We start from the raw sequence: 16,242 nt of genomic DNA, 5'->3' as shown, positions 1-16,242 counted from the left end.
CTAGAATTTAGATCATTCCAGTGGAGTGTGCAGGGTGTTCGGGGAAGACTAGCACCTCCAATGTGAGGGCTCCTGAGCGCTTTCCAGGGCTGCGCATCCACCTTTGGTGTCCACAGGTCACCCGTCTCTCACCTGTGACTCCAAGAAGCTGTAGCATGAGCAGCGGCCGCACCCCAAACGAAACCCTCTGGTGGATGCAGTAAAGAGGTTGAGGGTAACTGATAGGCTTCAAACCCATCTGTGAGTAACGTGGATGTCTACCCCAAGCATGTGAAGACTTCCCCCGGGGCACAGGCCGATGAGAACAATTTCTTCCAACAGCCGTGAAGCTAGCTTAGAACTTGGTCAGACACTGCAGACACCAAGGTCATCCCCTTCAATCTGGGCCATTGCAAGTCATCCCGATTTTTGTCCCGCCACTGGACTTTGATGGCTCTGGAAGAGAGAATGAGCCTGAGGACTTTGTGCAACTCTGTCTTGAATCCAGTTCACAAGCAAGTCAAGATAACACCAGTGATGTCATTGGTCCTCTTCAAAAATGAAGGATGAAGGGCAGCTAGGTGGCACCTAGGTGGATAGAGCCCCAGCCCTGGAGTCAGGAGGACCCAAGTTCAAATCTGACTTCAGACACATAACACTTACTAGCTGTGTGACCCTGGGCAAGTCACTTAACCCCAACTGCCTCGCAACAAAACAAAACAAAACAAAACAAAACAAAACAAAAAAAATGAAGGATGAACAGCAACAGTAACAAACCATGTAGTTAAGGATTAAAAGCACAATAAAGTGACCAGATAGTTCGTCAAGGGCACATTTCCAAATCACATTGTGCATATTAGCAGATTCATTTGCAACAACAACAAAAAAAGTGTTTTTTCTAAAAGTGAATGCAATTTACAACCAGCAGGGTAGGATAAGGGACCAACCATAGACTACGGAGACAAAAAAATCTATAATGGTCCCAGCTCAGACAAGTATGAACTGTGTGACCCTGGGCAAGTCACTCAAGGCCTTCTCTCTTACGTGTGATCGCTTTAGATAGAGTATCTTCTTCACCTTCTCTTGCGTCTCAGACCCTCTGGCAGTCTAGCAAAGCCTTCAGACCCCTTCTTAGCATGATGGTTTTATATGCATAAAATAAATCTAAGGAAGTGCTAAGTTTCAGTTAAAGGTTTGCAAAAACAAAGAGGTCATTTTTTTCCCATCCAAGTTCATGGTCCCCCCTGAAATCTATCCTCCTTAGTCCAGGGACTCCAGATTAAGAAGCCCTGAATTAGATGAATTGTAATTGCCTTTCCAGGTCAAATATTCTGATGCTAAGTACATTCAAACTGAATTTTCATACAGGATCAATAGGTCAGTCTGGTTCAACAGCCACTCTGGCTGATTCGACATTACTGTTGGCGTAATCTGTCCTATTGTACACAGGGGCAAATTCTCAGCAAGGCTGGGGATCCCCTTTGACCAATGGTCTCAAGAAAGCTCTGGATTTAGGCATGAAAGTCAGCTGTAGGCATTCCATGATTGTTCATTGTCCAAGCTTGCTTGACTATTCTCGTTTACAGGAATGATTCCCCCAAACCAAAAAATCAGATGGCCCTCATCTTCTCCACAGGCCACAAGGACAAGTCCCCCCAAACCAGGAATGAAGTTTAGCTGTAAAGGGATGGATCCAAAGGGACAGGAAGTATCCTTAGAAAGACAAGCTGCCTAGAATTCTTCATTTTCAGAGAAAGGTGAACAAATTACCATTTCGATCTTAATGATTTTTTTAAGGCATTGATGATAAGGTCATTTGAGAATCCAGCTGAGTACATGTCACACACAATCTATTTGTTTACTTATTTGTTTGTTTGTTTGTTTATTTATTTATTTCACCAAAACTCACCAAAAAAGCTGTCACATCCCTTATGGTTATCCTGTGTGAAAGAACAAAGCCTTTGTTATATCTCCTACAGAACTACTAATATTGGTCTGAGTCACTTAAGAATTAGACTCTGGAATGGCTTCCTTTCACTTTTCTTTAAAAAAAAAAAGAAAGAATCCCTTCTTACCTCTTACGACAATATTTTCTAATATAACCCCTGTCCTGAAGTTCTGACAAAGAAAAACAAGACATTTCTCACCGCAAGTAGCACTTTCTGCTAGGGGAGGTTGCTTCAGTTAGACAGGACTTTGGAAGATCCCAGACTGGGGAATTTTTCTGGAGAAATGATGGGAAGGGCACCACTTGCTGATGCAAAGAATATATGGGAGCTGGGGAGGGAAGGGATGAGTTACTCATCAATCACCTTTTTTTTTTCTTCACCATTTTAAACATGAAAACCTTGGTTTTATACATCCTTCAAACCCAAATTCCAGCCACAACACACCATGCCCAAGAGCATTAGGAAGCTGGGGCATCAAGGAGGGACTTGGGGTGGGGGTGGGGGGTGGGGGGGCAGGCCTCTGGATTCAGCACCAACCAGATGTGCAAGCCTTCAAAGTCTCATCTTATAAAAGGAGGAAATCGGATCAGATGAGCTCTGCCATTCCTTCTCCCACTAGTTTTTAAAAATAATAGCTAACATTTATATAGTGCTTACTACACCCCAGGCACCACACTAAGCACTTTACAAATATTATCTCATTTGATCCTCACAACGACCTTGTGTGGTAGGTGCTATTATCACCCTCATTTTACATATGGGGAAACTGAGGCAACCAGATTTTAAGTGACTTGCCCAATAGACTGTAAGCTCTATGAAGGCAAAGTACTTTGTCATTCTTTGTACTCCCAATCCCAAAATGATGCCTTGACATAGCTGTATGCAACAATTTAAACAAATGTTTGTTAAATTGAATTGTTGCATTAATTTGGTATTTCATATTTAGCTCTGGTAGCATTTCCATACAGACTAGATCAATTCCTCTAGTGCCATTTTCTTAGAATGATTGAGTGCCCATAATCACACAAGTAGAAAAGTTGTAAAGCAAGGATTTGAACCCAGACCCCTGACTCCAAATCCAGTGTTCTGTCTGACAGACCCTGTGAGTCTCTCCAAGGCTCAGCTGCCTCATCTGTAAAATATCAAATTAATGATCTCCGTGGTTCCTGCGAGTTCTAAATTTTATGAGCTATGAAGTATATTGTCAGAAACTTGAGGACAAAGTCTATGTCTTGCCTTTTTAAATTAAAATTAAATTAATCATTAAATTTTTATTTAACCCATAGTATAATGCCAAGGACAAAGTACCCATGTTTCTCTTCACCAATTCTGTTGAAGGTCAGAGTTCTATTTACCTTGATATCTTTTTGCCAATAGATAACAGGACACCTGGTGAGGGGGAATCCCACTAAATAAACAGACAATTTTGCTTGAAACAGAAAGTTATTTAATGCACACTAGTGGCAGCACACTTATCCTCAGGAAGATTTCTGATTTAATGTAAGCAGACAAATCCACCGAATGCCTTCTGTAAATTCTGTATATGGTCCTTAACAGGAACCCTCAAGGTAAAAGAATCTGCATGTGTTCTGTAAATAGAATGGAATTAGGGGCCTCTCCTGGACCAGACTGGGTCTATCTACCTTAACACGTGACCTTTGGAACTTTCCATCTTCTTAGGAGAGAGATGAGAGACACTATCTTTGGCCCTTAGTCTCCCATTTAGAGCCCCATGGGAAAGAGAAGAACAAAGCTTCTGTCCAGGGCTGAGCCCCCAGGGAGCGCCTTCGTCCGAGGTCTGAGGGGCCCTTCACCAACGCTAGCAGCCTCTATGAAGCCCTTACCGCGTGCCAGGCTACTTGCTGGGAATACAAAGAAAGGGTTTGGGGGCGCTCACGCTCTAATCGGGGAGACAGTTTGCAAATCATTACGTATATACAGGACATATGCTGTGAAAAGGGATGGAAACCTCGGAGGAAAAGCACGGGCTTGTTGGGGAACCGGGAAAAACCTCCCGAAGAAGCTAGGATTCGTAGCGTCTCCAAGAAAGCCAGGAGACAGAGATGGGTAAGAAGAGGAAGAAAGGCGGTGAAGAAGATGTTAAGGAAAACGAATCTGACTGTCCCTGGGAGCAAGCTAATCTTGCTGAGCCTCGGTCTCCCCATTTTGAAAGCACGGATGAAACGCCAGCAGCGTCTACCTGGCACAGGTGTGGCAAGCCTCCGAGGACGGAGGAGAAGCACGCCCAGTCCAAGCGTCGGCTCTTAGGTTGAGCCTGAAGGACGGGGGCCTCGGGAAGGGAGCGGGGGCCTTATTGTCTTTGTTTCCCCGGTGCTCAGCACGTGCTAGGTGGGGTCCTAGACTAGGTGGGGGCCTGCTAATAGCTCGTGGCGCTGGATGCTATTGAATTTAATTGAACTGAACGGAACTGAATTGACTAGAATTGAGGTGAATTAAGTTGGCTAGAACTGAATGGAATTGGATCGAACAAGAAGCAATGGACGAACGCGGTGCCGAGGCACACTGAAGCCAGAAGTCAAGACCAGTTCCACTAGGGCTGTCGTAAAAGGGGATGGGCTGCCCTGATAGGTAGAGAGCTCCCCAGCACGCCTGGGGGATGCTGCTGAACCGATGCTGCTTCAGGGAGGGGCGGCTCCACCCCAGGAGCGGGAAGGTACGCTCGGTCTCGGGCAGCAAGCCCGGCGCACAATCGCCTGGAGCCCTTCCGAGAAAGCCCCGCTGCGGAGGAAGCCCCGCCCCCGGCTCCGCCTCCGCCCGACTGCGAAAGGCTCCCGGAGACGTGGCCCCGCCCCCCGCACGGCGTGCGCACGTCGGCGTCCCGGGCGGGGGAGGCAGGACTTCCTGGCGCGCGCTCGCTTCGCTTCCGGCGCGGACCGGAAACCGCCGTTGTGCGCCGAGCGAGCGGCTGCCGGAGGCGAGCGAGACGCTCCGAGGCGCGTCTCGGCCCGGCCCGGCGAGACCCGGACCCGGAGCCGGCGCCGTCCCCGATGCTCGGCGCCGGGGCGGGCGCGGCGGACGTCGGCCGGAAGCGGGCGGCAAGGGGCGGCGATGTCGACGGGCCTCCGGGGCGCCGGGCTCCCGAGCTGGAAGCGCCACATCGCGGAGGAGCTGCGGCGGCGGGACCGGCTCCAGAGGCAGGCCTTCGAGGAGATCATCGCGCAGTGTGAGCCACTCCCCGGGGCCTCAGTTTCCCCCTCGGTGCCCCCGGCTCCCGCTCCGAGGCCGGCACACGTGCTTCGGTCTCGGGGATCCCGTGGCAGGACTGGAAGCAGCGCCTGCCCTCGGGGAGCTTATAGTCTAGGGGGGAGAGAGTTAGTGTGGGCGCCGCGGAGTCAGCCCGAGAGACGGGGCGGGGCCGGAGCTGTCCGGTCTGGGCCCTCGTTTAACCGGAGCCGGGGGTGGGTGGGTTGGGGGGGTGTGAGTAAGTGTGTGTGTGTGTGTGTGTGTGTGTGTGTGTGTGTGTGTGTGCACACAAAGAAAAGGTGGGCCAGGGAGCTTTGCTGGAAAAGGACGAGATGGACAAAGGTACAAGTCAGTAAAGGTGGAGACAACCTGCAAACATCCATGGCTAGACCAGGTGTAGACGGGACCGTTGGAGGCGGGGCTCGGGAGACACTGGCGTTACCAGAACAGCTGGGCGACCTCACCCTGAGCACAGATGCCCGCGTGGGGGAGAGAGGAGGGCAGGCCACACCCCCCTAGGCATCTAGGGGAGAAAGCCCTTTGGTGAGGACCCTTTCCTTGAGAGGACTGGGGAGGAAAGGGGCACCCCCAGCTTCAGCTTCACGCTGAGGAGGGCGAGGGACCGTCACTGGACGGAGTTGTGTGTCACCCACATGAGTAGGGCACTGTGCTTGGCACGGGGACATTGAGGGAGATTGATTGGTCTCTTTTCTTTCTGGGAATCACAGACTTCATTCACCGTGTTAGCCGAGACCGAGAGCTTGAGTGGGTACTTCCTAGTGCAACCTGTTAGTTCTCAGTTCTGGAAGCTGTAATGCATCAGTGGCTGGTTTCTCAGAGGTTCCCAGAAGAATGGGATGTAAACACGGGACAACCAGCCGCACTCTGGGCTGCTTTGAGGAGACCCTGATCTGATCAAGCTTTTGTTTTCCAAATCATCATCAGTTATTGCTAATGGACAGGCTCCTCCATCGAGTGACTTTTCACAGTTCCCCTCTCGCCTCTCTTCTTCTAATGATAGACATTGCTTCTTCTCCTAATGATAGACATTGCTTGACATTTCTGCAGGTTTGCGTTGCTGTCCCCAAGCCAGTGTTTTATTTGATTTTCCCTTCTTAGTACCATTTCTAAAAGTTCCTTTGGAAAACATTTCCATGATTCATTTTGATGTTTCCACAGCGTTTGATGTTTCTTAAACAAGGATTAGAGTCTGCTTCCTTTTTTATATAATGTTTAACTTAGCCTTCATTATTGTGGTGTAATGGATAGAAGGGTGGACTTGGGCTTACGAGGCCTGAAGTTATGTTTTAGTTCTGATGCCATCTCCCTGTGTGACCCCAGAAAGGCACTTTACCTCTCACGAGGCTCGGTTTTCCCCTATTTAAAATGATGGTGATGTTTGCACTACTATAGAAGAAGTATTAATGCTGTACTAAACATTTTCTGCACGTCTGCCTAAAACAATTGTATTAGCATTAATCTAAATCCAAACATTTCTTGCCTAAAGAGGGAGCTGTCCAAACCAGCTCATGTTCTTGGCCCTGTCTCTACCACAGAACAATTAGAAAAAGGAAAAGTTCACAGTGTGTTAAAATTCAATTTGGAGTTAACTTTCTGCTCCATCCAAGAGAACAGTGGTCATTTAATGCTCTCCTTAGACTACTCTCTTCCTCCTTTGAACATTCCCCATCACCTTTTGAAAGGGGCACCCTTCAGTTTCTTCTGAATGGAAGGAAGACACTGCCCTGGCAGGGTCTTGTACAGTCCCAGCAGGAAGACCAACTGGCTCCTGTACATCCTGGGCTGGTGGATGAGCTCCCATCACCCATCATATTTGGGCTGTGACCCACCCAAAGGGCAGCCCCAGGGACAAGGGATTCTTCAGGCTCGCTTCCAGAGGAGCTTCTGCCACACCTGCTCTCCTTTGTGACTGCCATCTTGGCACTTATCCACTGTTGGGGGCAGTGATGGGTAATGCAGGAAGGATGATAGGGACGTGTGAGAGAATATTGAAGTCCTTTTTCCCATCCTGGAGAGTGGAGAGAGCTGGACTTCTAGCTCAGGACAGTAATAACTGTCAGAAATACCAGGGCAGAACATGGAACTGGCAGCCATTAACCTCCGGAGGCATATAGCTATGGGCTCACTAGACAATCATCTAGTTTGTCGGTGATGTTGAGTTTGCTTGGCTGGAAACTGAGGGCAGGGCTCCTGGCCTACCTGAACTTAGTCTCACCCCAGTCAATGTGGGGAGCTCTTTCTACCAGTGCAGATTGGCATTTGTCTTGGAGCAGGGGTGGGGATTCTGTGGCCTCAAGGCCGCATGTGATCCTCTAGGTCCTCGGGTCCTTTTATGAGGGGGATTTGTTCAAAGGGCTGCACTTGAAGACCTAGAGGGCTACATGTGGCCTCGAGGCTGCAGGTCTCCCCCCACCCCTTGCAGGGGCTGCCAAGAGCACACAGCCATTGTGGATAAGAGGTAAGACTCGAATCCAGGCCTTAGTGACTCCAAGGCTAGTCCTCTGGTGCTCTGCTTATAGATGTTTAATAAATGTTTTAATAAATTAATAAAGGCAATCGCCGCTGCTGGTAACAGCTTATGTTTATTCTTTCCTGTGTCTCCTGCACCTCCACACTTTAACTTTCAAATATTTGTAGTCTGCCTTTGAAGATCACTGTCACGTTTAGAAATCTTTTATTAAGAATCATACAGGATTAAATTTTAACTTTTATATATAAAGGTTAAGAAAATCTACTCTAAATTAACTTTTTTCCCACTAGGATCAAGCAAAAACAAAATTGCCACATACTTAATTTAAGGCATTATTAGACAATTACTGACTTTTGTACACTTTAATATCAGCATCTATTGAGTACTTTCTACATTTATGACTTGTCTAACAGCTTGCCCCATGTGCAGCACCTCAGTCTTGAGAGAGTTGATCATTCATTAGAGTAGGAGTGATCGGCTCCTGAGCCTGGGGCTCCCATGGAGCTCTTACCAGCCCCAGAAGGAGTAATTGAACTCCTAAATCCCATTGCATTGGTGCTCTGGTGAAGAGGTCAGGCAGGGCCCCGACGTCTACTTGTCAGCATGTTGTGGGAGAAATATCTGTTCAGGTACTTGCATCAGATTCTTTGGGTCCCTTCCAGATACAGCAATCCCAGACTTGGGTTTGGGGCCTGCCTCTGCTGTGGCTGCCCAGATGTGTGACCTTGGCCCCGGGTCTTCATTTCTTAATCCCAATCTGATGCATGGGAGTACATAGTTTTTAAAACCCCTTCAAACTCTGTGATTCTGTACTCAATCTCTAATCCATCCTCCCTGGGCCAGCCCAGCTCTCTTCTCCTAAGAGGTGACTGTTTTTATGGAGCCCTATGGCTTGTCACTGGAAGCTGTGAGGGTGGCTGGTGTGCTGCTGCCATGCTGATTCTGGGCATTCTCTTCCCTGGAAGATTGGACCTAAGAAGCCTGGCCTGGCACCCCCTCACCCCCGGGCAAACCTCAGCTTTGCCTAATTCCTTGTAGTTTTTCTGGATCATATCAGTGTCTCCCCTATTGAGAAGAAAGAAATGAGGGATCTACATTTAGCCCTTCCCCTTCTGCCTTCTCCATTGTCATTGAAGAGACCATTAGAAAGGCCCTCACTAGGTGCCCTAAGAAGTTTTGTCCATTGAAAGACTTACCATAGTATCATGGATGCAAGATCCTGTAACCTGCTGGCATTTAAAAATGTTTCTGTTTAATACTACTAAAATAAATGGCTACCACTGCCCCTGCTGCCATCATTTGTCATAGGGCCCTTTGGTCAGAGTGGACATCTTTGCTTTTAGAAGTTGTGAAATCTGTGTTCAAAAACAGGGCTTTGATGAAAATAGCTAATGATCGATTGAGAATGCACAAAGAAATGTTGAGTGGGACTGTGGGCCCACGGGGTTAAGGTCAAAGCGCCAGAGAGAAGTTAACATGTAGCAATAAGCCAGAACACCAGAGATGAAATACCTAGTTAGTGTAACGAGCCACAAGCAGGTAAGTCCTAGTTTCCTGGAGTGCTGGTTTTTAAGCTTCTCAGGAGTTGTAACAGTAGTTTCATGGCAGCTGATGGCACAGTGGATACGATGCTGAGCCTACAGTCTGGAAGACCTGAGTTCAAATCCAGCCTCAGACACTAGCTGTGTAACACTGCAGAAGTCATTTCACTTCTGTCTGTGTCAGTTTCTTCACTGCAGAATGGGCACAGTAATAGCCACCTGCCTCCCAGGGTTATTGTGAGGATCAAATGAGATCATATTTGTGCCTGACACAGTAGGTACTCGATAAATGCTTATCCGTCCATCCCCTCTCCATTCCCCCCCCCCCCACAGTACCACGTATGAAGTTAGAGCTGGAAAGTAATGGAGAGGTTATTTTGGTGGTGTTGTTTTTTTTTTTTAATTAAAATCCGTTTTGTTGTGAGAGTTTTTTGTCGTTCCTGTCCGGTAACTGGCAGAATCCAAGGGGATAAGCACTCTTTCAGGGAGCTGGGATGGAAAGACCTGAGGTTCTGGCTTGGCAGGACCCAGGCGCTGGCTCTGGAGTCAAAGGATCCAAGTCTCAGTCCCACCTCTTCCTCTACTTCCCTTGTAGCCTGAGGCAATTCTCTTCCCCTTCCTGGCCCTCAGTTTACTCTCCTGTAAAATGAGGAAGCTAAACTCGATGGCCTCTTAAATCCCTTTCAGCTCCAGAACTATGATCCTCTGACCTGTATTCTTTTCGTTATTGTTTGACAACTAGGAAAAAAGTTTAGTAAGTGGCCCAGCCAGCTGTCAGACGGCAGCAGTGTTGCTGTTTAAGAGCGGATCACCGTACTTGGACTAGAAAGACCTGTGTGCAGGGCTGGCTCTACTTGCCAGCTGTGTGACCCAGGGCACATCTTAGACTCTCCCTGGGCCTTAGTTTCCTCAGCTGTAAAGGGAACAGAGTGGAGTAAATGATCAGCGAGGATCTGAAGTGGGAAGCTCTCTGGTGTCCTCATTTCTGGGTGGCGTGAGGCAATTCTTCTTAGTGTCCTTGATAGAAGGGAATCCGTTACGACGTGCTTCCACACCCTTCCTTGGCCTTGCGGCCTGTGGGTCGAATGAAAGCCGTTCGGAGTCTACCTACTTAGGGATTCACCAGGGATGCCCCAGTGCCACGGACCTGGTCAAAGGTGAGGCAACCACACATTTCAGTTGGCTGCCTCCAGAAGAGGTTAAAGTAGAGCGTGCAGCATAGTTTGTGTGAGAGCTGCTGAGGCTGTGTCGCCAGTCGCTGACTTCTGCCTGCATGCCTGCCTTTGGGTTTGCTCCTCATGCTTGAATTTTTTGTTCTGACAGATAATAAGTTGCTGGAGAAATCAGATCTTCAGTCGGTGTTGGCTGACAAACTACAAGCAGAAAAATATGACTTGCAAAGCAGGCACGAGATCAGGTATTCCATAATAATTTGGCATCTCTCCCCTGGGAACTTGGTTCCTTTTTCTACCAGTCCAGAGATGATTCATTTTTATTCTAGTTTGGAAGTGAACTCAGGGTTATGGAGCATTTCAACAATCAGGACGCTGCTGTTCTGTTATTTAGAGTAGATCCCAAAGGTGACTCGATTTAATTCTTCTCTTGTCTTCCCCAAACTCCCTTCACTTGGCTGATTCTTGGCATCCCAGTCCAGGCCATGATGGCACGTGGAATGATGCTCAGCTCCAGGAAATGGCCCAGCTGAGGATCAAACATCAGGAAGAGTTAACTGAATTGCATAAGAAGCGTGGGGAGGTGAGAAATCTGTCTGCTGGGCTCGTTTGTTCCCTAGAGGTGGAGGGGAGGGGAGAACCATTACTATAGAGATGTGGTGAGCCCCCCAATCATTTCTCAAGTGTGGCTTGTCTAGCAGCTTCTGAATAAATGTTTCTGTCCCCCAGTTAGCTCAGTCGGTGATCGACCTGAATAACCAGATGCAGCAGAAGGACCGGGAGATGCAGATGAATGAAGCAAAGTAAGTGGAAATACTGCTTTCCCAGAGATTGCCGGTTGGGACCCTCTTATTGTTTATCCCCTCTTGTTTGCCTTGGTGTACTTCCAGAATTGCCGAATGTTTGCAGAAAATCAGTGAGCTGGAGACTGAGTGCCAAGAACTTCGAAATAAGCTGCAGGACCTCGAAAGAGCCAACCAGACACTAAAGGATGAATATGATGCCCTGCAGATCACCTTTACTGCCTTAGAAGAGAAACTGAGGAAAACCACGGAGGACAACCAAGAGCTGGTCACTCGCTGGATGGCTGAGAAAGCCCAGGAGGCTAATCGTCTCAATGCAGAAAACGAGAAGGATTCTCGGTGAGATGCCTTAGTGGGGGGGGGGCTTTTTCATTCTTCCCAAAGAGGAGCTTCTGGAAGGCACCAGGAAATTCACTTTCCTTTTTTGACTTGCTTATTGTATTTTCACATTAACAGAAACTAACAGTTTTCAAAAGCCAACTGACATTTTATTATTTTGAAGCATGTGGTGATTTTTTTTCTTAAGTCAACCTGCTAAAATTTGCCCAGTTAGTGACCTCTCCAAAGCACTCGTTATCAGGTTTTTTAGGCACGTTCTAGAAAACTAATGAATTCCATTTAGACATTCTGTATTTTACAAATACAGAAGATTCTTAGTAATACCTAACAGAACTATGCCTTTTATTCTTTACCCCTACGACCATAAGTTCTATAGAATCTCTAAGTAGAAGAGGACCTTGAGGGCCATCTATTCCAGCCTGTCCCCTTTCGAAGATCCCAAATACATGGTCGCTTAGCCTCCCTCAGAACCACCAGTGATAAAAAGCCCGAGACACTTTGGGAGCTTTCTAAGTATGGACAAGTTCTGCCTGACTTGAGCCTAAATCCTCCTCTATAACTATATCTGATGTCCTTACTTCTTCCTTCTGGGCACCACAGTTCAGATCTCTCTTCCTTGTGATGGCTCCTCAGACTCTTGAGGACAAGTGTCTGTGTCTGCCCCGGCTTCCTGTGCCCCAGGCCCAGCTCAATGTCCTTTGCTTCTCCTTGCGTGGCACTCTGCCTTGCTGTCCTCTTGAGTCTGGCCAGTTTCTCAGTGTTCATCATTAAATGTCACAGAAGCTAGAATTGGAAATGAAGTCTTAGTGGTAATGTAAGACTGTGTTAAGCAGATAGAGCCTGACCAGGACCGCATATAGCAAGACTGTCATCTTCCTTTTTGTCATTACCTCTGCTAAGGCAGGCTGGGGGTGTGTGTGTGTCTGTGTGTGTCTGTGTGTCTGCGTCTGTGTCTGTGTCTGTCAGTCTGTCTTTAGCTGCCACACCTCATGTTAACTGACCCACCTACCCTGTACATCTTTCTCAGGTGCACTCCGGGTTTCTCACACCCCCCTATCTTACACTTTAAGGTCCCTGTTAAGGGACATCCTGTTGGATTTGGCCCCGTGTTCTAGGCTCTTGAGTTTTGTGTCATCTGCAGATTTGATGGTAGAAATGGAATTGGGATACCTTCATCTAAACCTTTGGTAAAAATTGAACAACACAGGGCCAAGGATAGATCCCTTGGACGTTCCAGTGTAGATACTCCTTCAAGTTTGCATCAGTCCGTTAATGAATGACCTTTGGCTTCAGTCATTCAGTCAGTCTCCAGGATACATCACTGTGTTGCCATCTAGCCAGCCTCTCCATCTTGTCTGTATTGGTAGCAGTGTGCTTGTGGCTGCTGACCTCAAGAACCTAGCGTTATCCCGGGCCCCTTTCTAAAGGCTCCCAAGCCATCCTTTTAATAATATGACCCAGAATTTTTCCAGGAATAGGAGTTGCCAGAGTTATTGCAAACTTGATCTTCTTTCCTTTTCTAAAAATGGAGGCAAATTGCCTTTCTCCAGTCATGCAGCACCTCCTGCTCTTCCCAGATGACATGCCAGGACTCAGTAGTCACCTTCGCCAGTTCTTTCAATATCCTTCTTTGTCTCCCTCATGCTTAGCTTAGCACAGTGCCTGGAGCAGAGTAGGACCTCAGCATAGGCCAGAGTTTTGTCTGTGTCCAAAGACACATCACATCCCTGATGGCAGCTAGATGTTTTGTCACGGTCTCAGCTAACTCAGCTTGAGTTTCAGCTCTGCTAACCATTTTTGTTCCATTCTTCCCTATGCAAAAATCATTTTCCTTGTCAGAGAGTAACAGAAGCATGATAAGAGTTGAGTAGTTCTGCCTTCACTTCGACAAACCTTGTGCCAGGCACTGGGGAACAGACGAAAATGAAACTCTCTGACGTCATGGAACATATTACATGCTTGCTCTGTGGGAGAGGCAGCTAGGCCTGAATGGCTGCTTGTATAAAGTCACAGGGCCAGACTGGCTGCAGGGCAGAGCACGCAAGGAGGAATAATAAACATGCAGTTATGCTGGAGTCAGATTGGGGAGGGTGGGAGTCTCCTTTCTGTGGCTGGTGTCACTGTTCCACCCACCCCTAGCAGTAGGGTCTGGGTCTTCTTTGAGTTTCCTCGTGGTCCTAACATCGCTTTGTTATCTTTCGTATTCACGGCCGACTTTTGGTCATTGTAACCTTTCATGCTGCTGACATTCGTAGAGGGCCGGACGGTGCTCTTTGTTCCTCCTTCCCAACTTCCGTCGTGGTTGGGGCAGGCGGCAGCAGGCTGTAGAGCAGAAAGACCTAGACCTGCCTCAGGAAGACCTCTGGTCTTGGCCTTCTCCTGCCACATACCAGCTTTGTGACCTGTGACCAAGCCTGGGCAAACTGCTTAACCCCTCTCCAGGCCCCAGGGAGCTCTGAGAGCCTACACCACAGTGATAGCAGGAATTCCATACGCCCAATGAAGTCACAGCTTCTTTCAAGAAGAAATTAGCCCCGATTTCCCTCATCATCCTCGTCAGGCCCCTTCAGTAATACCTCAGTTCTTCCTGACCAGAATGGACGGAATTGATGTGCTGTGTCTTCAGAGTTTCCTTCTGGGAAGTTACCACCCTTGGACCAACTTCCCCCATGAATTTTAGGCCTATTTATATCCAGAGGCTTAGAGAGGATCTCCTCTCTCACCAGAGAATTGTGAGCCTCTCACCACAGGGTTTGTTGCCACATTTTAGGGAGAGCTGACATTGGAGGATTTAATCTCAGCCCCACCAAGGGTTAATTCTGCTTTGGGGGGGCAGCCTGAAGTAGTACTTAGCATTAATAATTGACGTCAACCCAAATGCAAGTGAGATGGACTCCTGTGCCAGTGAGGCAGATTGTGCTGTAAACCATCTAGGGAACCTGGACTCTACCTCCACAAGCCCCGAGAAAAGAGGCCTTTTAAGGTTTAGTAGGAGTATGGCCTGGCCTCGCTAGCTAAGCCACCCTGATATCCTCCCTCAGTAAGTGAAACAGATGGCTTTCGGCGGCAGCTCTCTTGTCTAACCACATCCTCAGGGTGAGCCTCTTGTGGTTTTACTATGGGCTGTGTTCCTGATGAGAATGAGAACCTGTTTGTGAGAGGGGAAGTGAGGAGAGCAGAGTCACACTGGGAAAGAAAATCGAGACATTAAGCAGGGCGTGCCAAGAGGAACTGATGGCGCCACAGGCAGCTGCTGCCCATGGGCCTGTGTCAGGGCCTGCATGAAGCCCACCCAGATGTCAGGTTGTAGGGTCAGGCAGCCAGCGGGGAGATCGGGGGCGTGGGGAAGACAAGACCTGCCAGGGCTGTGGGTTACTTTTGTGGTCAGATGTTGGGAGGCTGACTTCAGGCCTTCTGGCCTATGGACTTCCTCCTGAAGGCCCAGCAGACTTGCCCTCTCCCAGGTGACCCCAGCCAAGCTCTCAGCTATCCATGCTCAGGACCAACAGCAGTGCTGATGGGAAAGTCTTTATTGAGTGCAAGGACTAGAAGTCATGAAAAAGCGGCCCTGCCCTCAGAAAGTTAGGAGTCTAGTTTGGAAGACCAGTATCAAAGAAAAAAAAAGATTCCTACTATGTATGTTAGGCACAAGTCTGCCAGAAACAGTATTATTAATTTAACTTTGTTCTGAGTCCATTTCTAGCTCAGAGAAAGCTTAGATCGGTGCCTGGCCCATAGCAGGCACTTGAATATTTATTGAATTGAGAGAAAGGCCCAAAGTGGCATAGTTCCCCACCCCATGCCCATGGACATTTCTTCAACATGATAATTCAAATTAATGGCTAACATTTATAGAAGACTTCACAGTTTAAAAAAAAAAGCACTTTACAAATATTACCTCATTTTATCCTCACAACCCTAGAAGGTAAGTGGTATTATTATCCTTGTAACTAGGACAGACAGATTAAATGACTTGCCCAGGGTCACACAGCTGGCTCCTGGGAGATTGGAAAGCCTGCTGAAGGCTGATTCAGCCTTGGTTGGCACGGTGGCTAAGAACTATCTGCAGCTTTTTTATTTCCCCTTTTTTTAAAGTAGTATTTGTACAATAAAAGTACCCTTAATTGTGATGTTTCAAAGCTTATACAATTAGCTTACTTTATATTACTGCTTCCTGTGGTTTTTATTTTAGCATAACATGATAGTCCTACTTTGACTTTTTGTTTTGTATTATTTAATTTAGGTCTTTCCGTAGTTCTCTGTATCCCCTTATTTTTTGTTACCTTTTTTTGTGTAGTAAACATCATAGCTTGAGCAAGGCCATCACATGCTGAAAGCATGGTTTCAGGAAGATGAGTCTGACCATCAGAGTGCAGGGAGAGGCCAGAGAGCCCAGTGGCCCCATTTGTAGGGGCAGAGATCCAGGCAGGAGGAGGCAGCAGCAGGATTGAAGAAAAAGACAGGGAGCGGGGAGAGACCTGGGTGGATTAGACAGGAGGAGAAGGAAGAGGGGGCAGACTCCAGGAGGGAATGAAGGTCTCACTCCAGGAGAGGTGGGAGGGCTCTCACAAGGTCCTTGGCTCTTCTCAGGCCTGCCGAAGGCCAGGGCTTGGAGGTGATAAGCTGGCTGTCCCCGAAGGAGATGACCAGAGAGGATGGGCCACTTTACCCACAGCCCTCGTCATTTCTCTTCGTCTGCGCTGAGCAGAGGGAAGCCGTGAAAGGCACCTCAGAGCCAATTCTTTCCTTTTGCATGGGTGTGAT

General features: G+C 47.9%; 1 protein-coding gene across 5 annotated transcripts in view; it reads left to right on the top strand.

Annotated features, from left to right (window-relative positions):
- The first annotated feature begins 4,982 nt into the window (after positions 1 to 4,982).
- ATG16L1 (autophagy related 16 like 1) overlaps positions 4,983 to 16,242 on the top strand; it is a 30,832-nt gene continuing 19,572 nt past the window's right edge. For all 5 annotated transcript variants that reach the window (XM_027875245.1, XM_027875244.1, XM_027875243.1 and 2 more), the window contains exons 1-5: positions 4,983 to 5,112; positions 10,488 to 10,581; positions 10,814 to 10,919; positions 11,066 to 11,139; positions 11,227 to 11,478. In XM_027875245.1, coding sequence (XP_027731046.1) covers positions 4,998 to 5,112; positions 10,488 to 10,581; positions 10,814 to 10,919; positions 11,066 to 11,139; positions 11,227 to 11,478 — 641 coding nt within the window. In that variant the 5' untranslated portion in view covers positions 4,983 to 4,997. The remainder of the gene's footprint in view (positions 5,113 to 10,487; positions 10,582 to 10,813; positions 10,920 to 11,065; positions 11,140 to 11,226; positions 11,479 to 16,242) is intronic.

The sequence above is a fragment of the Vombatus ursinus genome, unplaced genomic scaffold, assembly GCF_900497805.2.
Source record: "Vombatus ursinus unplaced genomic scaffold, bare-nosed wombat genome assembly UNPS02014808.1, whole genome shotgun sequence".
NCBI classification, from domain to species: Eukaryota; Metazoa; Chordata; class Mammalia; order Diprotodontia; family Vombatidae; genus Vombatus; species Vombatus ursinus.
This window is presented reverse-complemented; position numbering and strand designations above follow the sequence as displayed.